The sequence below is a fragment of the Sarcophilus harrisii genome, chromosome 4 (genome assembly GCF_902635505.1).
Source record: "Sarcophilus harrisii chromosome 4, mSarHar1.11, whole genome shotgun sequence".
Taxonomy (NCBI): Eukaryota; Metazoa; Chordata; class Mammalia; order Dasyuromorphia; family Dasyuridae; genus Sarcophilus; species Sarcophilus harrisii.
In genome coordinates, this window is record NC_045429.1 from 182,548,277 (window position 1) to 182,574,628 (window position 26,352).

The 26,352-nt window shown below is 38.4% G+C and overlaps 1 protein-coding gene across 2 annotated transcripts; it reads right to left on the reverse strand.

The window, feature by feature from the left end:
* Nucleotides 1-1,919: 1,919 nt before the first annotated feature.
* VGLL2 (vestigial like family member 2) lies at nt 1,920-10,075 on the reverse strand. Of its 2 annotated transcripts, XM_003769381.2 has the most exons (4): nt 9,995-10,075; nt 6,661-6,967; nt 3,294-3,839; nt 1,920-2,089 (listed from the first exon to the last, which is right to left on the reverse strand). In XM_003769381.2, exons 1-4 carry the CDS (start codon nt 10,073-10,075, stop codon nt 2,049-2,051), a joined length of 975 nt encoding a protein of 324 aa, XP_003769429.1. In that variant the 3' UTR covers nt 1,920-2,048. The 2 variants fall into 2 exon arrangements, with proteins under 2 accessions (XP_003769429.1, XP_012404760.1); XM_012549306.2 differs by lacking the exon at nt 3,294-3,839.
* Nucleotides 10,076-26,352: the final 16,277 nt, after the last annotated feature.

Genomic DNA, 26,352 nt, shown 5'->3' on the forward strand with positions numbered 1-26,352 from the left:
ACTTGAAGTGTGGTACATAAGCTTTGTTACACAGCCTCATTTTCCCTTTTTTTATCTACTCTGTGGCAAAGTTAGGTAACAAATTACTCAGGAGAAAAAAAATCAATAATCAGGATGATAGATCTGAGATATACTTGGGGTATCCAGATAAAACTTACCCACATTTTTCAAATTCTCAGACATACATAGTATCTTTCACATGAGGATAGAAAAACTCCAATACATTTGTTGTCAACTATCATGATATTCCTAAACTAATCGCTGAGCACATTGTGATAATTCCCACAGTTCTTGAGACTGTTCTATCTACAGGACTGAACACTTTACTTCTCAAATTTCAACGGAGGTCAGGGTTTTAACTATTAGCTAATTGAATGAAGGCATTCTAAAATAATTCTAAATGTCTTCCTCCTAAATCTCAGTAAACTGCATACCAAAGACACTGAGTAGTATGATATAGTGGTAAAGAGAAAACCATGCTATTTCTTAGTAATAATGTCAGATCTTAATTTGGGTTTGGTTTCTGGGATTAGCTTGATTTAAAAAAAAAAAAAAGAGCAAATACAGATCTCAAAAATATTCTAAGAGTTGATAGTTCTGGTTTGCCTCAAAAAACTGAGGATGACTGATCAAGAGAATTGGATTTTTGTCTTGGCTCTGCCTCTTCTTGTATGAATGACAGTAGTAAAGTCACTTATCTTTTTCAAGTCTCAATTACTTCATTTGTAAAATGAGGGAAAGGATACGCTACTGATTCACTTCTCATAACTGTTGTAAAGTGGCAATGAGATAACACTTACAGAATGTCTAAATGAGCATTGTTACTAAAAATGTACAGTACAAAATAAAATTATCAGCATAAAATATTTTTCTATAAATTAAGTCTTTAACTGCAAATGGATTGGGCATTTTTATTCTACCAGAAACAATGATGGGAAGTGTATTTCTCCTATGAAGCAACACAATGACCATATAATAAACATATCTTTAATGTATGTTTCATCTTCCTTACTATCCCCACTCCTGTTTTGTCACCTCACCCCCTGAAATCTAAAGTGACAGAAAGAGAAAAAACACAGCTAGTACAAAGAAGTATTGGAAGAAGCTGAAATTAATTGTCCATGATACACTCCCTGGACATTTCCCTTTCTTGTGGTGCTTCCCAGTTGTTCACCACAAAATTTTGTCAAGGTTTGGTGTTTTGGGATGTTTTCCCTTGGGGGCAAATTTGTGACACAAGGGGCAGAGAAGAGAAGAGTTTCATGTTTCATAAAATGTTCCTTGTAAAAAAAAATAGATATATCCAATACAATTGTTGTGCCAATCGCTGCGAAGTGCCACCTCGGTTGTTGTATTTCTGGAGTTTGAACAGTTGTCTCTACAACAGCTGCATTTTAGTAAGCTGAGGGCAGGTGGCCCCAGATAAACCACTTGCCATTCATAGTCAGGATGAGCCATGTTGCCCAGTGTTCATAGTCTAAAAGAGAGTCTGTATTTTGGGGGGTTTTGTTTGTTTTTGTTGTTGTTGTTGGGGATGGAGACAGAGGAGTGGGAAGTACATTTCGGCAGGAATGAAAGTGTGGCAGGGAGTAACAACTTTCTTTTTACTTCTTCAATGCAGAATACAAATCCATTTTAAAATCCGAGTATTTGAAATCTGTAGTGTTACCCTCACACTACACAAAAGAATCCACATGAACAGAAAATAGTTCACACCACAAAAGTCTATTTTCCACCTCCTGTGATTTCATATCACCACATAAAATGTTCACCCAAGTGCCAAATCTGACCACAATTATTTCTAGTGAATCAGCCAAAAAATTGTTAAGTCAAGTTGAGGGTCTTTGAACAGAAGGAATTTCTTTTTAACAAAGTCTTTAAGGGTATGTTTGCCTGTATTTTTTCCCTGATATACCGAGTAGTTTGATGTCTTTGCCTTTCCCTCTGTTCTTATTCCTGAAGTGAGGGGCATGGATGTTGTGCCTGGTGGGCTGGTCTGAAGGGAAAGGAAAGGGAAAACTCAGGACCTTTTGGGTCATCAGATCAGCTCAGCTCAGGAGGGATCCACCACAGAAGGAATAACGGCGAGCTGCAAACCAAGATCAGAAGCTGTTACAAACCAACTGGATTTCAGCTCTGAAAGTCACCAATTGTACTAGGCAGAGACCTATAAGGAAGGAGAAGGTGGAGGGCAGTCTAAAACCAGTATAGATCCTTGCTTTTGTCCTGAGGCTGCAAACCTGAGAACAGAGAGAAAACAAAACAAAAAAAGAGAGAAAAGGGGGGAAGAAAGGCACAAGATATTTAAGGACAGAGAAAGACAAACACCACTGTTTTATTTGTGAGAATCAAAGAACTGAGCTAAAGGTTGAATAAAAGTTAAAAAAAAAATAAAAAACCATAGAGAAATTTCAAATCTAGACCTCTGGGTGGGGGTTGGGGGGAGTAAGTAGGGTAGGTAAAAATCAGTGACTGAGTTTATTGTGTTAATAATGCATTTACAAATTTTCATGTAACCAGAAATACATTTGTCACTATTTCCTTAAAAGAGCTGTTCTTTGAATGCACTTTTCAAGTGAAATGCCTGATGAGTAACTCTAACATCTAACATAATATTCTTTTCTTTGTTATCTTTAAAACAGCCCTATGATTTATTATATGGATTCCCAATCATTTATTTTCTTTCTAGTAAAGTGGTTGAACAGTAGTGTTTTACAATGGGTATGCCGTGGTTGATCTTTGTTTCTTTGTCTGGCAATACTATTCCTACAATTCTTTTTTGTGGAGTTGCAAATAATAGATTCCATTGCAATCTTCCACTCCCAAATTGCACAAGTCATGGAGGAGGGAGGGAAAGCAAAATAACCCAGACATACATGGTATAGTCGAAAAAGCACTGCACTCAGAGTCAGAAGTCTTAGAATCCAGTCGCAGTACTGCAACTTACTGAATTTATCATCTTAGGCAAGTCATTCAACCATAGCCTCAGTTCTTTTTCATCTGCAGTATGAAGGGGTTGGATTAGATAACATCTAAGTATTTTTTTTCAAGTTATAATCTTATCGAATCCTCCAACTAAAATAAGGATCATATCAAAGTCGGGAGGGACCTATTTGCATCCTGGACTGGAAGTAATTCGGCTGGTAAGGAAAAGAAACTATTTTGAATCAGAAAATTTGCATTCCTCATACAATGGAATTTGAGAACAAGACTGACCAGGGGTCACTCAGGTGGCTCTGGGAAAAGAGAAATATATGGGGAAAGAGCCCTCATCCCCATCCCCCCCACTTTACCTGAGTCCACATTGAGGCCCAGACTCTGTCCCATATCTCCTGCGGGGTTAGGAAAGGGCCCCCCTGGTGTGGTCCATGCTGAGCCAGCTGACTCGCTTTTGCCCAGTTCGCAGGGTGGGCTGACTGGTGTTGGCACTGAGGCTGGCGTGAGGCGGTGCTGTCTGACTGAGGCCGGGGGCATCAGCAATGAGCTGTAGCGAGGGTCGAAGTGGGGGCCATAGACTTCGTGCATGGAGGCAGGCCGGGGGAAGGTGGTGCCCTGGGCCGCGATTGGCCCGCCCAGGGAGTAAGGATGGTGAGGGTGCGGGTGCGGGTGGTGATGATGGTGATGATGATGATGGTGCGCATGGTGCCAGGGTTCGGCAGCCCCTTGGTGAAGGTGGCTGTGCAGAGAGGCTGGGGAGTAGGGGTCTGTTGCAGCAAAGGGGAGGTCGCTGTGGGCTGCAGCCAATGGACTGCTCAGTGAGGAAGCTGTAACTGCTGGCTGGTACGTGCTGTTCCAGAAAGAAGGGGGGAAACTGCGCTGGTTCATCGGGAAGGAACCATCTACAGGAAAGACATAGGATAGGAAGAGAAAGGACAAAGAAAAGAAAGACAGTAGCCACCTAGTGAGACCATCATCATCATCATAATCATTACCATGAAAATGACACTTTATCTATCTGTGCCTCAGCATCTCATCTGGAAAATAATGGGTTCGGACTACACACCATTCAGTTCTCAAATTCCTATACTCCTCAAAATCCTTTAATTGGGAATTGTTTTCCCATTAGACTAGAGACTTCTCCAAAAACCCAAAACCAAACAGTTGGAGACTTTCCTGGTACACCACTAAGCCTCCCTCCCCCTATCCTATGCCCAGTTCTGAAACCAAACAGAAGGGCTGTCTGGGACAGAGATGGGAAAAAAAGTAGAAAGAAGACATGTTTCTCTGAGGACTTAGTTTCCTTAACTGTAACCCAGGGGTGGACTTGACTTTTAAACTCCCCTTCATTTCTAAATTCAATTTTTTTTTTTCTCCCCAGGAGAGTCAGTAGTTCTCTTCTGAAAATCATAGTAAACTTTTCTCAAAGGGGACATTCCTTCTTATGCGCCGTATGCATCCTATTGCATGGATTCTGTCACTGAAGAAGACAGCCAAGAAAGAACCTTCATTGACTTTTTTGCTTGGAAACACCCCTTGGATTGTGTTACAAATGCAGACAGCTAGTGGGGGCGGAGAGGAGGAAAGAAGAGAGGGAGTGGTCCTACTGACTCGATGCTCTGGGAATATTCCCTGCAAAGCTGGATGGCAGTGGACACAGAGGAAGTCTTACCCAACTTTCAGAAACTAGAATTTCTCACAAGGCTGTTCTAAGTCATGGCGGGGGGAGGAAGGAAAAAGAAGGATTACAATGGGTTTCTGCACTCTCCACTTCTGCTGAGTCTATAGACTCAGCAGGATGTCTATGGACATAATTACCCCCAGGCATCTTCACTATAAACGCTTTCCAAAAAGTTAAGGATCTGTATTCACAAGCCAGATCTCTCAGTTAGCCAATCGCACTCATTTCCTCTCCTTTCCTTCTTCTCCCGGCTCACTTCTCGCTTAGCCGCTTTAGCTCAGCGAGGAAATTGCCGAGTGATTCTGAAGCAAAATGCGGAGAATTCCTCCTAAGTATCTGGAAAGTTTTGGTACTTCTCTTCCTTTCAAGAAAAAAAAAAAAACACTGGGTTTCAAATACTCCCTTGGAAGTAAGCCCCACAGCACTGAAAGAAGAGCAGTTTTCAGATTCCTCCCCCCCACCCCGAGAAAAAAGAAGGAAAAAGCGCTATCTCAGGCATTTGTAAGTGACGGCATTTTCCAAGTTTTCATTATTACTATCCAGTTTCCCAGACTATAACTAAAATCCGCTAGTAATACTAGCTCGCATCTACGTTATGTACGAACATTAGCTCATTTGATCATCACGGTGGCTTCGTGAAGTGATTTCCTATCTCATCAAACTAACGCTATAGATAAGGAAATCAAATAGCAAGAGAAATTTGCCCAGAGTCATAACGTTAGTTAAGTGGCGGAAGAGGGATCCCAAGGCCCTCAGTCTCTCTTTTTGCATGGCATCATAAACTGATTTTATGTTTAGGCCAGTGGAAAATTAAAAGAATTTCTAGTGCTTAGGGTCGGACCAATTGGATAGTGCAGTTTATTAACATTAATATTATTTGGGCAGAGGCAGCTGTTGTGTACTGTAGGTAGATCTGCCCTCAGAATTGGGAAAACCTGGTTTCAAGTCCCATCTCTTGATCCACCTTTAATTAATGACTGCCATAACATAAGTGAGATGCTTATCTGCTTTGATAGAGAATGTTTCTTCAATAGGAAACTCCATCCAAGAAGTCACACAGTCCATTCAACCCTCCCTAATTGGTGGAACGATGTGTGGAAATCACAACTCCCTTTCTTAAGAAGAAAAGAACCCTGGGATAGTGTGGGGGGGGGGGGGGGGGGGGGGGAGGGACCTTCCATTCCTTCTTAACAGTCCAAATACATCATTCCAGAATTTATACATATTGTAAATGCTTAACTTAGCAAGAAAGCTTCTCAGCCTTACTTTTCCCTTCACTAATTAATTGTAAATTAGCATGCCAAATAAAAACATCTGGCCAACTAGGGATTTTGACAGGAGAGGGGATGAAGTGATCCCCTGACAGGAGTAGTAGTACCCCCTATCAGTAGTAGAAGTGAGGAAAGCTTGGGAATCTGAGATTTGCACTCATCTGATGTCACCACAAGCTGAGAATAATGTGTAGTGACTAAACCTAATGTTCTGGGATTTGAAGGAAAATACTTATGAAGTGGGATCTATTGGACAGCTTTTGAAAAAAAAAAAGAGGTGCTCCCAATTGAACCCTGTTTGTATCTCTCTGATCTATGTATCTGTTAAACTCAACTTTCTAAAATAGTTTTTTCTTTTCCCATTATGTAAGTTCATTGAGACCAGTTACAATGTTTTATTCGTCTTTGTAGGATTTGGAGAGCATAGGCTAATTTTGGGGGTTGTTTTTATATCCTCAGGGCCCCCCATAATAGTTGACATACAGTAAGCTCTTTAATAAATGCCTTTTCATTGATTTCTAGTTAACCTTCCTCCACAAGCTTTTGATATGATACTCTTTAATATTTGTTAAATGAATATTGCCTTCCTTTCTCCCATTCATTCTCCTCTTTCCTTCTTTCCACTTCCATCCCTATCCTCATTATGGTAGAATTTTTGAGAATTTATTCTCCTTGAAACGTAGGGCCCACTCTTTTGAATGGAAAAAGGGACTAGGAAACACTTTCACCTATCCCGCCCATCTCCCTACACAGAAAGTCACATTTGCTCACCCCTCCAGGACCCAGAACTTCTTGGGGTTTTGCTGCTGGCGCAACCGGGCGAGTAGCTACTGGGCTGGCTCAGGGCCCTGCTGAAATGCTCGTCCACTACGGAGCTGATATCTCCTTGGAAATAAGTAAACAAGACGCAGCGCGAGTTGATGTACTCTGCCTCGGGGGGGCGCTCCTTCTCCGGGCTGCAATCTTCCTCTTTGATACTGGCCGGAGTGTTGCTGGAGAAAGAAGAGCTCCCGCTGCTGGTGCTGGCGTTGCTGTTGCTCTCCGGGGCTTCTTGCATTTTCGAGTAAAAGGCTAGTTTCTGCCAGGTGGGATTGGGGTAGGGGTGGGAGTGGAATGAATGGGAGAAAAGAAAAAGTCAACCCTAGTTTCGAGGACAATTTGGTGTGAGGTCGCAGGACCCCTTAACCATCCAGTACTGTCACCCAAACTTGGGTCCCTAAAATGTACAATTTAGGCATTATCACCTGTAGATTAGTGCCGGCTCCCCACACCCATTGTGGAGTGTGTGTGTGTGTGTGTGTGTGTGTGTGTGTGTGTGTTTATTTGTTGCTCGCAATGATGGGGAGAAGAGCCACCCAAATCAGATATTGTCAAGTATCACCTTTTCCAGATTGCTAACAGATAACAGAAACCTTTCCAACAATAAGTCAGTGGCTAAGCGCTGAAGGGATTCCTACCGCCGTCATAGTCATCCTCCCTGTCCAAGCGTCAAAGCACAAGGAACATTATGGACAAATTCTGGGTTAGCTAAAATCTGTAAATGGATGCATCTATAAATCTCCGCTCTTTAAAACCAATACATAGAAACTAAAACTTCACTTTTGGGGAGACCCGGTAGAGTTACAGAGTCAACCTAAATGGGGCCTGGATAACCTGTATTCATTTAGGGAGGAACCATAAAGAAAAGCTCTTCAAAACTCAGGGCAAAGAAAACCAACAAATTCAACGAAGTTGTGGAACGTTAGATAGAATTGGTAGCAGAAAATTTGTATATAATTTTAATCAGGAATGAGCAAACCACATTTGTGGGAAATAAAGAACAAAGATCACAACCACGAGGCAGTAGATCATTTCAATAAATAGCTCATGGTTACTTTGGTTGCTTGTCATCGGCTTATTAAAGATAGTCCAGGCTTTCTATGTCTTGCAACGTCAGAAAAAAACCAAAAACAAATATGCTTTTTTCTGAGCATTTACAAATACTAAAATTCTTTCTGTCTTCATTTAATCAAATCTGCAAAGGAGGAGAAAGATAGCTTCCTTCAAGATTAATGCATGTTCTCCTGAGACCATCGAAATCGTTAGTTCAATAGAAAGGTGGAGTTTTTTTTTTTTTTTTTTTTTTTTTTTTCCCGTAAGCTTGTACTTGTAGTTGGTTGATAATGACACCGTTGTATCGTTAAGGCCTAATTTTTTGTGAAGAAATAATTAATTCCTTGTTTGAAAGTAGGACTAGCATCTCTTGTCTGGTTCTCTAATGAATCAATGAATAAAGAAATCACCCAAATGAAGCAAATTCCATGAGAAACTGAAAAAACCTAATAGGAAACTATTCCTACCTTCCCCCAAGCTTTCTCTCTGGCTGATAAAAAACTCATCTCAAAGTCCTTAATAAGAATACATATGCTATTTACAAATATTACCACTTCCTAAATACCATTTCTTTACTTAGCTTAAAAGGTCTGTTTTCTAAAACCAGTGTCCGACTGAAAGAGTATTGCGAAATTAGAGGGATAAAATAAAATTAGAATAGAAAAAAGGCAAAGAAAATTTCAAGTTTCCAATTCACCGATTCATTTCTTATACCGAATTAAGGCTTTCTGGTCAGACAAATGAAAAAAAAAAAAAGATTTGAAAATGGGAGAGGGGGTTTGAACGAAATGTTCTTCAATAGGAAACCAATTCTTCTTTGTACTTCTAAAGATTGGGGAGTCGTCGTTACATGTCATTGTTTCGTTCCCTGACTTGAAAATCCATGTTTAAGTTGCATGGACCAAAGGGAGGAAAGGGGTGTGAGGAAAGTGTTCTTTCCAACAGGCACAGCCTTTCATGAAGAGAGATATTTTATCTCTCCTCACCCTTACCCCTCCAAAAAAAAAAAAAAAAAAGTTTACAAAAATCAAGGGTAAAGGAACCCGACAAAAAGAAAACCAGTTTGTGAGATGCAAGGATGACTCCCATTTCGATGAATGAGGCTCAGGCCAGGGGGGTATGTTCTAATTCCTTTTTTCTTTTCCTGCGGGAAACTAAACAAAACAGGGAAAACTACACCATACACGCCCATTAATGAGTGTGTGCTCATATATATGTATATATATAATATATGTTAGAAATTTTGTATTTTATACAATGCCATTTATAACTAATTCCCTCCGTGAAAACCGCAAGCTTAGGGTTTGCAGAACCATAAACCACAAATTTTGAGAATTGGAGAGGATTTCTGCAGCGATCTAATCCAACCCGTACACGAAAATAAAATATATAACATCATAGAATTCACAAATTTGATGTAAACCGAATCTACACTCAGGGAAATCAAAATTACGAGTGCATTCGTTTGAATATAAAGGGAATGCAATTTTGTGATGGCTCGGGAGCGATTTAAGTTTTCCTTTAAAAAAATCATTTCGCATATTTCATTCGAAATCTTAATAGCAACTGAGGATAAGATCGCGAAAAGAAGAAAGGAAATTAATCAAAAAGATTTAAATTCAATCTAACATAGCATCTTCATCACGTGGCCGTTAACCGGGCAGTGAACAAATAACCCAACAACCCCAAACCAAAGAGGGAATTAACAACCCAATTGAAACCTTCCAGCAGAAGCAAGGGAACAAGCAAAAAAGGTTTTGCTTAATATGATAGCAGAAGAGTTGTCCTACTTGGCAGCCCCTGCTTCTGGGAGGCGTTTGTTTGCTAATTGCTCAGACATCGGAGTACACGATTAAAGATGACCCAGGCTCACTGTTTCGGGGGCAAGGAGTAGTGCGATTCCTTGGGAATTCTCAGAAAAGCCATGGAACCTAAAGTACAAATGGCGTCCGTGTCAGAAGGTCAGAAATCCCATTCATCGCCAGCCCAAGTTCGGTGTCTTGCTCCGACTGTTTGTCTGTTGCGGGTGGATGATGCTGGGCCACGAGAGCCTACGCCGCCTTGAGATGCGGGAAGAGAACCGCACACAGAAAAGGGAACCGGATCCTTGAAGTGCGGGTCACTTTGCTCTGACAGCTCCAGGAATGCCTCATCCTTAACTTGAGTTGCTTCCCAATTTCACCGGTGCACACCCCGCCTCCACCCCCTTTGATCTAAGACGACGCATACCTACCTGATGATAGGGAGTATAAGCTGCTGCAAAATAAGGCTGCGGAGGACCATAGACTTGGTACATAACATCCAGACAGCTCATGGCTAACCGCAGCGGGAAATTAATTTTTTCGATCATCAACTCCTGTCCAGACAAGCGAAATGATGCTGCCTGGGGCGGTGCCTGGCGCTAGGAACCTTATTCATTGGCGGCGGGTGAGGGGTGGGGGGTAGCAGCACGTTCTTAACTCTTGTTTGGCTCGCTCCCTCACCTGCAATAACAAGTCCAGTAACTGAGCTTCGGGAGAGCGACTCCCGGGTTTCAGCCAGCGGGAATTTAAACCCCAAACACGGCTCAGTGACGCCACTCTAGGGGCTCCGAAGTAGGAGGTGGAAGTTATGGAAGGTGGGCGGGGAGCTGGGGGCCAATGGGGAGGAACGCCTGGCTCGGGCGTAAGCTCGCTCTACAACTCCCTGGGGCGCCGCGGCAGTCCTCCAGAGGCTGCGGGGAGCACTGACTTCGCCATTTGGGGGCCGCTCGGCAGGGGTGCGTTGGTTCTGGGGACACTCGGGGCAGGGAAGCAGTTGGGGTTAGGAGTCCCCAAGTCGAAGGGAAAGAGGCAGGGAAGGCGGGGCAAAATAAGAGGATTTCGAGACAGCGGATCGGAAAGAGGGGACAGCAATTGGGAGACTAAGAGTATTCTTCCTAGTTAGGTCCTGAGATGTGAGCAGGGGAATGAATCCTCGACCAATCCCGGACCTTCTGGAAATTGGTTCTGGAGAAAGGCACTTGGCGACGGAGTGTCTGAATAATACTCTCTAGTCATTCCGATGCTTAAGAAAGCAAGTTTCTTCAACAGAATTGCTGTGGATCGCAAATCTTTCCCCATTAAAAATAATAATAATAATCTCCTTCGCATTCCTTTTTGTCTTTCTCTCTCTTCCATCCCGAGCTTCACTAGCTCCCCATTCTTCCGATTTGTGTTGTTGAGCAGCTTTCTAGGAGTTCGGGAGAACTATTTATTTCAATTCCTCCCGAACAACATCTTTCCAGGTCCCCCCTGTTAGGGATTTTACCTCCATCTGAGAGGAATTCTATTTCCTTTTTAATTTTTTAAAATGACTTTTGGTTCAAACAATGACTCCTGGGAAGTAGCTTCAGTGGCAAATCAGAAATACCGAATTCAGTGGATAGAAAGATGGTGTTGGGTGGGAAAAAAGAGGCTTTCGAGTTGCACCCTCTCGACAAGAGCGGGAGTGTGGGGGAGATAGGACAGCTGCAATTTATTCTCTCTGTGTATCTTAAGTAAAAGAAGTTGCAGATGATATTTCGCGACAACTGTGAAAGCATTTACAAAGCAACAAAGGCTTAAAAAAAAAACAACCCACCTTATCTGCCTCTTTCCGACATGCATAACTTTAGACTCTTACAGAAGATTCTCTTTTCACCCATATCATCTTTTCTTTCCCTCGTCCTTCCGTCTCAAAGGGTGAATCACTTTCTAAGTCACTGAAAACTGAGCTTCCCTTTATTTTGACCAATTTCAAAAAAGTTTCATTCCTACTTGAATTATAGGCTACCTATCTAAGATTGAAGCAAGGTAGAAGGGTGAGAAGGAGGACAGGAATAGGTGATTAGGGGATTTAGTTCGGGCAGAATTAAGATAGGTAGAAACCAGGTAGATTTCAGAGCAGATGCCCAGCATAACAGCACTAGCCAGAATAGTAACTATTCCACTCTCCACAGTTTGAGATAATAAGGCCAAGGGAGGTGCAGAACTAAGTAATTGCTTGAATAAGTTAATCACAAAATAAAGGAATTTCAATTATTAAGATATTTCCAATCAAGTGGTTGTAATTTTACAATCTGAGTAGATTAAACATGGCAATTGCTTTGTTTGCTATTTTCCTTGAAATCTGGAAACAGCCTTAGAGTGGAAATAGTTTTCTTAATGAATATTAGGAGAAACTTTAAAAGCAAAGCAATCCATCAGTCAGCAAGCATCTATTAAGTGCTTACTATCTAATAGGCCCTGTTCCCTCAAGAAAACTAGAAGGAATAAGGAAAAAAAAAAACAATCCCCAGACTTTTTGCTCAAACAAGTGGAGAGATAGTTGCTTTGGGAAACTTTTCTTCCAGTCAGAGGGAAATTAATGTAAGCAAAACTATTTCTTCCTTGACTATATTGAGGAATAGGAATCTCGAGGGAGGGAGGAGGGGGGGAGAGGAGAAGAAATTGCTTTTGTTTATCTTCATTTCTCTTCCAGATAGCAAAAAAAAAGTTACTGGTATTGGGAGTGATTTTTCAGTATCAACTTTTACTTGTTCTACCCTATATTGGTGGAACCTTTTATAATAAATGATCTCTAATGTATATTCATTAGATTGTAAACTTTAGGGCTAGGACTATCTTTTTCTTCTTTTTGTATCTTCAGTGCTAAGCATGGTGCTTGATTTGACTCTTCACTCCAACCAGAAGAAAGTTGCTTTGCTTTTCCAAACAGATCTCAGAGCCAAAAAGATTTCTAATACAGTCTAGACAGTTATTTTTCCACTTTCTCACTCCAGAGGAGTGAGACTGGTGACTTTGCACAGCTCTCTTTCACTCAAATCTAATTCACTTGCAAGGCATGACATCACCTTCCTGACATCGTGATCCTTTTCAAGAACAAAACACAAGCAGCAACTTTTAGTAGTAGCCCCACTGGGACTTCAACTAGCCATTTTCAGTTGGGCAATGTAAAACCAGCCTTTTCCTTCCTTCCTTCCTTCCTTCCTTCCTTCCTTCCTTCCTTCCTTCCTTCCTTCCTTCCTTCCTTCCTTCCTTCCTTCCTTCCTTCCTTTTTTCATTTCTCTTTCCTTCCTCCCTTTCCCTTCTCTCCCTCTGTCCACATAGGAAATCATACTCTTAGCTGTGTGTGTTCTGCCTAAGGGAATGTAAATTTTGATCAGTGACACCTAGCAAGATATCTTGGGGTTTACAGGCTAAATTTCTTTTTGTGAACCATGCCTCTGGTTCATAAACCAAATCACTTTGGCTGTCATTCATTGGCCAACAATAGGTCCCAGCCCAAGCCTCATTTGTTCACTCTGATGGGTTAGAGTGAGTGTAAATAGCAAATGTTTCTGTTTAGGCCAGAAACCCTGAGAGTCTTCCCCTCTCCGATTGATTTTTTTTGACTTAGTGAAAGAGGCCATTCTATGATTCATTTTTACCTAGTCTTAATCACTGAATGGTAATGATTTAGACAAATTGTTTAAGATCTAAATTTTGAAAAGCTACAGTCTTTCATTGCAATGGGACATCAGGGTCATCTTCAGTCATCCTGATTTATATTTTTTGCCACTGGACCCTGTTGGCACCAGGAGAAAGAGAGAGAGAGAGAGAGAGAGAGAGAGAGAGAGAGAGAGAGAGAGAGAGAGGAGCCTGGTGACTTTGTACAACCCTGCTTTACTTAAAGCCAATTCACTTGCAAGTCATGACATCACCTTCCTGATGCCAAGGTCTTCTTCCAGAACAAAAAACCACCACCACAACAAGACAATTACCATTGAAATCATATTGCTTGTGGGCAGCTAGGTACTGCAATGGATAGAACATCAACCCTGAAGTCAGGAGGACTTGAGTTCAAATTTGACCTCAGACACTTAACATTTCCTAGCTGTGTGACCCTGGGCAAGTCACTTAATCCTAATTGCCTCAGCAAAAACAAAACAAAACAAAACAAAAAAACATATTGCTTGGCAACTGAGTGTTGCTTTTGGAAGAACTTCATTTCCAAAAGGCATCTGTTGCATCCTTCAGTTTCATTTGGCCTCCTCCAGAAAAAAAGGAAAGCTTGTTGCATCTTTTGTGGGCTGTTAAAAAATGAGGTAGCACATGGACTTGGCACAGACTGATGTTTTGGGAGTCAGAGAGGGTTTCAATTTCTCTGTTTTCAGAGGGACAAAAAAAGGAATGTCCTGACTCTACTACTTTTTAAGTAGCTGGCTACCTACTCCCTCCCCCTGTTTTTTCTCTACTGTGTGCTATTTTTGAAGGCTTCTTTTTTTTCCTGTGTTCTAGTATAGTCAGCCTCACTAAGCCAATCTTCTTCCCCAGAAGAAACTTGAATAATATAGCATTTAAAAAGGATTGGACTTTTGCATTCTATTCTATAGCAAACTATATGGAGAGATAGCTTGAGGCTGAAGCATTGGCTTTCTTGGATTTGAATCCTACCTCAAACATTTACTAGTTGTGTGACCCTGGAAGATCATCAGACATTTTTGAGCCTTAGTTTTTTCATGTGTAAAATTGGGATAACAACATCTACCTTTATTGTGAGTCAATAAGTATAGTGCAATTGTAAAGTTTAATGCACAATATAAATGGAAGCTACTATTTCAATTGCTCCTACTTCTCCCATTTAGTTAACTGCACATTTTCTGCCTGCTAACCTCAACCCAACTAAGCTTATAGATCTTGTTAATATAATTAAAGTCCAGATCTTGAATGGGACTAGATGAGGCTGCTGCTATTTTTCTTCCATTCTGATTCTCTATCTCTGTTTTTATTTTATTGATTTATTTTACCTCTTTAAATCCATTTCTCACCTAGAAGCAATTAGCACCAGGTTTTTCTTGACACCCTCTCTACACTTCCTTGTTTTCTCCCAGAGTGCTTCTCCTCACATAATGTTATCTGTTTATTTTAGATCCTCAGTTTCTTAGTTTTTTAGGCCACCTTTCACTCTCAACCACCCCTCACCTAGCTGATTTCCCGTTCCATTTCCCCAATACTCATATTTTCTCTACTTTTTCTTTCTTTCCAGAAAAGGAGTATGTACAATGTGGACAGCTAGAGCCCAAATCTCAGCCTCCTATTCTAACATTAATTGCTCAATGTTCCTCAGGATTGGGAATCCTGTGAAACCACAGAGGAGGTAAGGGACTCCCTCTGGGGCTATTTTTGAGTTAAGTTTCAAGTTGAAACACCAGTGCTTTTATTCACAGGAGATGCATGGAAATATTGATTGGAAAGAACTTTAATCTTTCTAGAGATAAGGACAGAAGCATCTTTCCAAATACCATTTAAAGCCATTCTTAATTTACAACAGACCAGCAAACTACTTACATAGTTACTAAGAAATTTAAAGTGGGCAGCCTTTCCCCCTCAATTTTGATTGTGAAAACTGAATCCAGAACAGGCTGTTGTTTGCACTTCTCAATCTCTTTTGTGCAGGAAAGGAAAAATGATTCCTAGCAAGACCAGACTCTGAATCATGACTTTATAGTGGATGCTACAAACACAGGAAATGAGGACTAGGCACATCACATCATTACTATCTAGAATTTAGGAAGGGAAAACAAGAACTGCTTTCAAAGAAATAGATTGGAAAGAAAAATAACCTGTAACAATGTTCCATTTCTCCACACCTGGTAAAATAAAATATAAGTAAGAAAAAAGGAGTAAAATAACTAGATTCTGGTTCTTCTTAAAGATCATCTGAGCATTTGGTTATGTTACTATTTCTGAGCACTGGAAAAGTTTCAAATTACAACAGAATAGTCCTGCTAAATTCTTATTATTTTTCCTGCTACTAAGAGTTAAAGGCAAAGAAATAACCAAGAAAAAGTGGAACAATGTTGAATTTCAAACCTTTTCTAGCTAAGCATCTTATTTTCATCTTAAATAAAAACATCAGGATAATCTCCATTACTAAAAGTTCTGTTCTCTTGGTTTTCTCCTTACCTGTTTAACTGCTCTTTTCAGGCTCATCATCCATGCTTCCTCAACACTTCATATGAAGATTTAATCCAACTTCTGTCCTGAGCCCAATTCTCTCTATTTGATTTCTTGGTGATCTTGTTAGCTCTTATATGTTCCACTATTATCTTTAAGATGATTGAGACTCTCAGACTGATATGTTCAGCTTTAGTCTGAGTTTTGGTCCTTCAATGCTGAGTACTGAATGCTTCCAAATGGATGTTCCCCAGGAATCTCAATTTCTAAATGCCCAGAACAGAAATCATTGATACTTTTCACTGCCTATCTCCTCTCTTTGTAATCACTTTTCTGTTAAGGGTACCACCATTCTTTTATTCATTCAGATTTAGAATCTCATAGTCACTTTGACTTCTTTCACCATTCATATCTAACCAGTTGTCATGTTTTAATCATTCTATTTGACATCTTTTACATATGTTCTTTTATATTCACTCATATCATAACCAACATCATCTTCTGCCTGTACTATTGTAATAGTTTACTGATCAATATCCCTTACTCAATCTGATCTTTCTTCTTAAATCCATCTTCTATAGAGATGACAAAATAATATTCCTAAAGAACAAGTCTGACCACGTCACTTCTCTGCTCAAAAAGCTACAACGAAAGCCTATTGCCTTTAGAATGACTTAAAATCCCATCTTTTTGGTATTTAAAATCTTTTATAATTTGGTCAATTCAGCAAAAATCAATTTATAATTTTATAATTCTTTTGAGAATCATTGTACTTTCCTCTTCTATACAATTCTATATTCCAGCTAGACTTATGTACTTCTTGTACAGCACACCCAACATCTTTATCTCTGTGGTTTTGCACATATTGCTCCTCACACCTAGAAGCCACTTCTTTATCATCTCTGTCATGAAGGATTTCTAATTCCTTCAAAATTCATTTCAAGGGTCTCCTCCATAAAGAAACATATACTTTTTCTGAACCTTTCTCTCTCTTTTTTTCTTTCTCTCCATGTATATATACATACACACACATGCAAAAATATATGCATATATAGTATTTATACGTACATATTGTTTTTTTTTCTCAATGGTATTTTATTTTCCCAAATGCATAAGATTTTGTGTTCCGAATTTTTTCTCTTTCCTTCTCTTCCTTACTTTGCCCCTCCCCAAGATACAGTACATGTTGTTTTACTTTAGTAGAATGTTAACTCCTTAAGTACCAGCATTATTTTACATTTTCCATACTCAGCATAGATAAATAGTGTCTAATAAATACTTACTTATTGAATAAAATGTGAAATGCAGATAGGGTATAGGGCAAAATGAATGGAAAAGCAAATTAGAGCCAAATAGTGAAGGGGGAGATAATGTCTTGGAAGAGATTGAAAGGGAAACTCACATCACCAGATTCTGCAAAAAGGCAACGTACATTAGATCTTAGAAGAACCTGTCAGGTTTGAGAAATAGGATATTAGTAATGACGTGGGAAACAGCCAAGTGTGAAGGGAGGAACAGAAACTAGAGTGAATAGAACTGAAAGGGAAAATCAGGTAGTAAGGATATGAAGGAAATAGGTATATGCAACAAAAAAGTTTGGTAGTGAAGAGATCACAAGAAATAGAACTATAGCAGGGTCAAAATAAAGTTGTGGGGAGTTTCTTGGAGAAGGCAAAGAAAATCTGATTATCTTTGTATGGAAAGGATAAGGGACCAGTAGAGATGGAGAGATTGAAGATGAGAGTGTAGGGATGATGTATGGAGTAATGGAATAGCATCAGGGACATAGGTCCCTGAATAGTATGAAGGCCACTTCATCTTCTGACTGAGGGTGGGGGAGATAGGCACAGAGAGAAGTCTGATGACATGCAAGAGAGGAAATAAGAGAATTCATTTCAGAATCACATATTTTCAAAGTTGAAAGGAATCTCAGCAGCAATTTTTACCATTTCATATCCCCAAAAGAATTCTCACTCTGACATTACCATATAAAGTCATCCAGTCACTACTTATCAACTTCCATTGAACTGATATTGACAGTTTTTTGAAACATCTTAATACTTTTTCTGGATAATAATAACAAGAAAATCTAGCATTTAGATACCACTTTAAAATTTTCAAAGCACTTTACATATGTTTTCTGGATGTTTTGACAATTACCGGGGAGGTAGATGCTATTATCTTCCTTTTACAGTTGAGGAAACAGAGGCACTTGCCTAGGGTCACATAGCTGGTATGTGGCTGAGATAAGATTTCATCTGAAGTCCTCTGGACTCCAACTCTAGCACTCTATCCTCTGGGTAATCGAGCTTCCTCTTAAAGATAGACAGCTCTATTTGTAAAGAAGATCTTTGCTACTTTGGCCTATTGCTCAGGAATCTTCTCTCTGATATCAAATAGAATAAATCTAATCTTTCTTTCATACAACAATTCTTCAGAACATAAAACAGTCTCAGTCTTTACATTAATTACTTAAGTAGAAGGTAAGTTCCTCGAAGAGAGAGATTGCTTTTACTCTTTGCACTCCCAGAAACTAGCATGATAACTTGCATATAGGAAACTCTTAAATTCTTATTAGTTTGAATTGGATTGGAGACAAAGCTATATTCTGAAAGAGGGAGGCCTGGGGGCAGCTAGGGGCTGGAAGAGAAAGGGATGTGGTAAATTGGAACTAACTCTGGTAGGGAATATTAAAAGACAATCATCATGATGCAATAAAAGAGGAATAAAAGGATGCTCCGCACCCAGTTCTATCTTAGACCTTATGTGAGAATAGTATGATTTTTTAAATGGTTGTTTGTATTCCCTTTATAACAAGAGTCCTTAACCTTTTTTGTGACATGGACCTCTTTGATAGTACATGGATTTATAGACTTCTCAGAAAAATGTTTTTAAATGCATAAAGTAAAATACATAAGATTACAAAAGAAAGCATATTGAAATAATACTATGAAGATATATGAAAATTTTGATATAGTAACATATCTACCAGTAGGTTCGTTAATTATAGGAATTTTAAAGTGATAAGAATTGATGATATTTTGAGATATTTATAATAACTGTAGACTAATATGAACATATCTTTGATTTTTATTGGTGAGAAAGTCATAGGTACTGCTAATACTACTGTGACTTATTACCTATATTATTAATTGGGAAGGGAATGCTAAATTTTAATTAGAGGTCAGTAAAAACAAAGATGCAATTTCTTTCCCTATCCATGTTTACAGATCTCTCAGAATTTATTCAGACTCCAAGTATTCCTTTGCTTAAGAATTTATAGCATTTCTCCCAAAGTCTTCCTGATCGGAGTGGGGAGGATGGTAAAGTGGACAGAAGTGGAGGGGGTAGGGAACAGAAAAAAACATTGTTTAATTATCTTGGCTCAGGGTTAAATGTTGGTTATGTCTTCAGGAAGACACAAGCAGTGTTTCAAAAGTCAATGCTTACTATCACATCTCAGGGCAAATAGGTGGCCAAGTAGATAGAGCACCGGACTTGAAATCAAGAAATCTCATCTTCATGAGTTCAAATCTGGCCTTAGACCTTTTTACTAACTGTGTGCACATGGACTATTTGCTTCAGTTCCTCATCTAGAAAAGGAAATGGCAAACCATTCCAGTATCTTTGCCAAAAGAACTCCAAATGGGATCATAAAGGATCAGATACTACTGAAATGGTTCAACAACAAGCAATGTCTTTTTTTTTAGTTCCAGAAGGAGTCTACTCAATTTGAATAATTACTTTTTCATTGTTGTTCAGTCATTTTTCAGTTGTGTCCCCCAAAAGACCTACCTTTATAACAAGAAGAATAACAATAAAACAACTTATGTCCATAATTTCTTTGAGGTATTTCTTTCTGTTATCAGTAATGCCTTTTAACCAATTTTTGTAAATTTACACTTTGGGCCATGGAATAGATCGGTGAAGATCCTATATCTTGGTAGAATATATATGAGGGTATGAGTTGAGGGGCACAGACTAAAGAGATGGGGGAAAATTCAAGAATTAAGGGGAATCAAGTAGAGATTTCAAGTAGAGAAAATTAAATTTATTTTCACATAAAAATTGTGTAGGTAGATGTCACAAGAGTGAAGACCATTGAGATCATCTAGTTCAACATCCTCATCTAAACCTAAGAGAAAAGAAGCATTGAAGGATGGTAATTGGTCCAAAGCCACATAGATAACAAAGTTATTTTACACAACTTTATGAGTAGCAAATCAGTTTAGACCACACAGAATTCTTCACAAGTCCTTGGTGAGGAGGGTTTAAGACCAAGTAAACCTCACTTTCTCAGGTTTTTATTCTCAGCACCTTATGAGTTTTCAAGATCCTTTATCCAAATTCAGCCCCAGTCATTTCACTGAAATCTTTGCCTCAGTTTCAGTGACACCTCAATCTCTTTTTTGGTCCAACTAACTAATAAATTTAGCTTCTTTGTAACTATCAGCACTTGATTTTTTTAATACATGATCACATTTGAGTCTCACAGCAACCTATAAGGTAGGCTTTATTATTATTTTTGCTTTACAAACAGGAGTCTGAGAGAGTTTAAGTAACTCAATCAGAATGACATAGTTATTTGAGGCAGAATTTGAATCTTGTTCTTCATAACTCTAAATCTAATATTCTTTCCATGATACTGTCTTTCTTCTTGCTGAGCCTAAGAAAATTGAAGATGGAAAACTATTGCTCTTAACTTACTTTTATACATCAATCATGGGAGCTTTTCTTCCCTCCCTCATTCCTTTTTTTCCCTTCCTTTACCTCCTCCTCCTTTTTTCCCCTTTTCTCCTCCTAGTACTCAGAAAAATGTGACAGTGACATTTCTTTTGCTGACCCTTAGCTTCACTGCATTGAAAGAAGAGTTTGGAAACATTACTCTGAACTCTAAAGGTAAGGAAGTGTTGCTATTTCTCCCTTACTATTTTGCTATACAATCTTTCTATTTCAGACTAATTGAAGGAAGTCTAAGTTGAATTAGTAAGAAGTCTGAATATATGAGTGTGTGTATGTGTGTGTGTGTACACGCACATTAACATGCATATGTGGATACATATAGGTATATATAGATATGATGAGGTATGAGAATTGAGGGCAAAAGGGTCTTTGCCAAATTCCTTATCAGGAGTTAGCCGGTTAAGAAAGCTGTCTTAGCATACTGTTACCTTCACACATCTGTGCTAATTCCTAAACAGGAGCTATTTGCCCCTCTGGATTTAGCCCACTAATGAAGATATTTTCTTCTCAATGTCAACCCACCTTTGCAATAGTCCTGGCAGGATCTTGCCCACTAAGAAAGCTGTCTTTCCAGCAAGCTGTCTTCTTAGTGAAAATAAACCCCCTTTTGCCACAGACTTTGGGTTTTCAAATTATTTTGAAAGGAATCTTCGACATCTACCTGAAGGGATCTCTTGCCCTTAATTCTCGCACCTCATTAGATATACATAATATATTTTAGAAAATGACTGAAAAAGATATTATTACCTCAAGACTTGAAAAAATAAAAAGGAGATCAAGGTCTTAAGCCTTCCTCTGCTGCTCTTTGTTAGATCCTTTTTAACACTCTGAACTTTCATTTGCACATCTGCACAATGAAATTGTTATTTGAATTACTTGCCTTCTAGGAATTTTATTAGAAAAATGCTTTGGAAACTTTAAAGTGCCAAATGTATAAAGCACATCTGAGACTATATATATATATATATATATATATATATATATGTATATATATATATACATATATATATTATACACAATATATATCTGTATAATCCAATATGTGTATATATACATATATACATACATTTATATGAATGTATCTATGTATGTATATATATCTCATGGTTCAATAAAACCATTTACATAAGACTTCACTGGTGACAATTACTCAATGTTCCACAATTGTATTGCAATTGACAAGAGTTCAAGAGATGAGAGATTTTAGTTCTTGATTCCATCTTTTAGAAAGAAGATCTAGATTTTCTTTTGGGCTCAGAAGTGTTGGGATACTACTTTCTTTGACTTCCCCTTTCTTTGTACTCCCAGCACTTTACATAGTACTTGATAGATAATGGGTACTTAAGAAGTGCTTTTTGACTTAACAGCTCTGAGAAAGTTTTTTTAATTTCCATTTTACTAGGATTGTCCCTCCAATTGTAGCTTTAACTCCTGAACTCTGAATTTTATCAGAATTTTGTTTTCCAGGGCACCTGGTCTGGAGATGCCAGGCTAGTCATGGAAGGACGCGTGAAACTCCTGCTGTAGAAGCAAGGATAGGAGAAGTATGTGCAGGTTTGGATGGTGGGAGGTGACTAAAGGACTTAAACTGTTGACTTAGATATTTGACAGTATCAGTGTTGATCCTCCCCCAAACTTCTGTTTACAAACTTCGTTTGAGCAGAATGCTAAAGGGATTAAGGGGTGACCGCTCTAATAACAGACAGAAGGTGAAGATCTCCATTTGAGGATGATGTCCTGTCACATTCTTCCAGGGATTTAAACAGTTCCTTTCACTAACTTTGTTCTTGGCATACATGTAGAGATTCTCAGGGCTGCCTGTACTCTCTCATTGCTTGCTCCTTAGTCCCTGGAACTCAGCAACAGCTATGTACGTTATTTAATTGTGAAAAAAAAAAAATTCTAAAAAGAAACATCCACAAGTGAATCAAGAGTAAAGATTTGGTAGCAGATAAACACAATTAGTCTTGTTGGAATCAAGAATCAAGAAGACATGGATTTGAATCTTGCATTTGACACAATGGTTAGAGGAACCTTAATTTCTCAAAGCCTCAAAGCAGCTCTGAAGGAATACAAATAACAGCCTAATTGTTGATTTCCATTGATAGAGGGAGTTTCTTCCTTGAGTAACTCTTACCTGAGGAAGTCAAAGAACTGATTTAAAAAAGGAGTTGAGTAGCTATGGTAGTATAATAGGGAAACTGAGGATAGTCTATCTCTTGAGCTCAGGAATTCTAAACTGCAAGAATTCTAGGTTAAGTGGTCATGTGGCTATGAATAGAGAGAGCCTAAAAGAATCTGGTTGCCCAAGTTGGAAATGGAGCAGATCAAAACTTTGTTGATCAGAATGGGATCTGTGCTATGAAGAGTCTGCACTTCCAGCTTGGGTAAGATCCAATCTCAAAAATAAAAACAAATAAATAAACAAACAAAAATGCCTTGAATATACTATGTGATATTTAGCAGGGAAGTGTCTCAGAACAGCTAACTAATCCAGTGGCCTTTAAGTTCAATATATTTGGTATCTCTGTTATCTCCTTTTATTCACAAAACCAAACATTACATTTTAAAGGGAAAAATGATTCATTACAACATCTAAAATGCAAATTAAAATTTTCATCATTTTTACATTCCAAATCGATTACAAAGAATTTTTCAGGGATCACTAGAGATAATAACTCTTACATTTAGCACTTTAAAGTTTTCAAAGTCTTTTCCTCATAACATCCCTAAAAGCTGGGTAAGTCAAATGCTATAATTACAATTATGCAAATATTGAAATAGAGGCTAACAATGATTTTTTTCAGGGTCACAAATAGAAAGTATCAGAGAAAGGTTTCAGAATAGAACTTTTCCAAATGTATTGAAGTGATATTTTTTCTAACATTTTCCTACACAGTTTATTATTAAGGAGAATTTAGTAATTATCTAGATCATTTAGGAAATGTAGGTAAATGTGCTGATGTAACATTGTCAAACTGAAGATAATTCAATAAATGAATTTATCAACCAGAATTTATTAAGAACAATGTTCCAGACATTGTACTAAATATTGGGGATACACAGTGGAACAGGTTAGGTTCACAAGACAGAATAGTCAACTATAACAATCTAGTGTTTGACAAACCCAAAGATCCTAACTTTTAGGATAAGAATTCATTATTTGACAAAAAAACTGCTGGGATAACTGGAAATTAGTATGGCAAAAATTAGGCATGGACCCACACTTAACACCGTATACGAAGATAAGATCAAAATGGGTCCATGATTTAGACATAAAGAATGGGATTATAAATAAATTGGAGGAACATAGGATAGTTTATCTCTCAGACTTGTGGAGGAGGAAGAAATTTGTGACCAAAGACGAACTAGAGACCATTATTGATCACAAAATAGAAAAATTTGATTACATCAAATTAAAAAGCTTCTGTACAAACAAAACTAATGCAAACAAGATTAGAAGGGAAGCAACAAACTGGGAAAACATCTTCACAGTTAAAAGTTCTGATAAAGGCCTCATTTCCAAAATATATAGAGAACTGACTCTAATTTATAAGAAACCAAGCCATTTTCCAACTGACAAATGGTCAAAGGATATGAACAGACAATTTTCAGACGATGAAATTGAAACTATTACCACTCGTATGAAAGAGTGTTCCAAATCATTATTAATCAGAGAAATGCAAATTAAGACAACTCTGAGATACCACTACACACCTGTCAGATTGGCTAAGATGTCAGGAAAAACATAATGATGATTGTTGGAGAGGATGCGGGGAAAACTGGGACACTGATACATTGTTGGTGGAGTTGTGAACGAATCCAACCATTCTGGAGAGCAATCTGGAATTATGCCCAAAAAGTTATCAAACTGTGCATACCCTTTGACCCAGCAGTGCTACTACTGGGCTTATACCCCAAAGAGATACTAAAGAAGGGAAAGGGACCTGTATGTGCCAAAATGTTTGTGGCAGCCCTGTTTGTAGTGGCTAGAAGCTGGAAAATGAATGGATGCCCATCAATTGGAGAATGGTTGAGTAAATTGTGGTATATGAATGTTATGGAATATTATTGTTCTATAAGAAATGACCAGCAGGATGAATACAGAGGCTTGGAGAGACTTACATGAACTTATGCTAAGTGAAATGAGCAGAACCAGGAGATCACTATATACTTCAACAACGATACTGTATGAAGATGTACTCTGATGGAAGTGGATTTCTTTGATAGAGACCTAATTCAGTTTCAATTGATCAATGATGAACAGAAGCAGCTACATCCAAAGAAAAAACACAGGGAAATGAATGTAAACTGTTGGCATTTTTGTTTTTCTTCCCGGGTTATTTTTACCTTCTGAATCCAATTCTCCCTGTGCAATAAGAAAACTGTTTGGTTCTACACACATATATTGTAACTAGGATACACTACGACATATTCAACATGTATAGGACTGCTTGGCATCTAGGGGAGGGGTTGGAGAGTGGGATGGAAAAATGGGAACAGAAGTGAGTGCAAGGGATAATGTTGTAAAAACATTACCCTGGCATGGGTTCTGTCAATAAAAAATTATTATAATAAAAAAAATATTGGGGATACAGAGGAGAAAAGTAGAATATTTCTTGATCTCAAGAGATTTGCATTGCAGTGGAGGATTTAATAAATACATAGAGGTAAAAAAATTAATAGGTAGAATATTGGATTTGGTGTCATAAAAAGCTGAATTTGGAACTCATCTCCGTCACTTACTAGTCATGTAACTCTGGGTAAATCATTTAATGTGTCTGAAAATCTGTTTCCTCTTCTGTAAAATAGCCTGGAAGGGTTGTACTTATTGACCTCTAAGGTTGCTTCTGATTCTAATTCTATGATCTTTGGTTAGTGTCTATGACACCAGCAAATCAAATTCTAGTTTAATCCTTGGAGAAGAAGATATGAGTAGTTTTTTGAGGAAGAAATAATAAATGATCTCCTTTAGGTGGCACTTGCAGAGCCTGTTTAAAATACTAAACAAAACAAAACCCACCAATAACTCCTTTCAACCCCAACAGAAGCAAATAAACAAACAACATCCATTTGAATAGGGAAATATATGGCAGGAGAATATCAAGGTATTCTGAAGAGCTGGTACAAAGATGCAGAAATGAGAGATGGTGTCATGTATAATAACTAGGGCAATAAAGTGGTACAATGGATTGATACCTGGTCTGGAGTCAGGAAGATCTGAATTCAAATGTGGTGTCAGACATTTACTAACTGTGTAATTCCTAGACAAGGTTTGAATCCTGATTACTTCAGTTTCCTCACCTGTAAAATGAACTGGAGAAGGAAATGGCAAGCATGCCGGTATCTTTGCTAAGGATTCCCCCAAATGGGTTATGAACAGACAGACGACTGAAAAGTGACCAAATAAAAAATAAATAAAAGAAGACCAGTATAAAAGTGTACCATCAGGCCTACAATAGATTCTCATAAGGTAGAATTAATTATGAAGACACCAATGTCCACAAAATTTTATTCCAATTCCATTTCCTTAAACACTTATTTCCTAACTTTACAGATATGACTTTATTATGTATTGTACAATATACTATATAGCATATATTGGAAAATAGTACAGTGTTTCAGAATAAGTATAAAAAATATTTTTTGCTCCTACTTTATCTTCTGGAGATGTAGAAGAAACAAAATAAAATTTTAAAATGTGCTTAATTACTTCGACAGAGTGAATTGTTATATGGATGATTATTGCAGGGTTGCTACTCTTTAATAAAAGGGCTCCCAAAGGTGTTAATATCATTTCAATGCAATGTCAATTAATAGAGTGAACCCACAGGAGTGGGGGCCACCTCATTCTTCACTCATCTTCAGCTTTGCTGAGGGAAGAACGAACAGGTTCAAAGCTCTCCTATTG

What these genes read in the sequence shown, in the direction of transcription:
- VGLL2 (XM_003769381.2), bottom strand. Translation starts at nt 10,075, where the DNA reads ATGAGCTGTCTGGATGTTATGTACCAAGTCTATGGTCCTCCGCAGCCT. An exon ending in AAGTTCTGGGTCCTGGAGGG is followed by an intron (nt 3,840 to 6,660) that starts GTGAGCAAATGT and finishes TCTTTCCTGTAG; the next exon opens with ATGGTTCCTTCCCGATGAAC. An exon ending in GGGCCTCAATGTGGACTCAG is followed by an intron (nt 2,090 to 3,293) that starts GTAAAGTGGGGG and finishes CTTGGTTTGCAG; the next exon opens with CTCGCCGTTATTCCTTCTGT.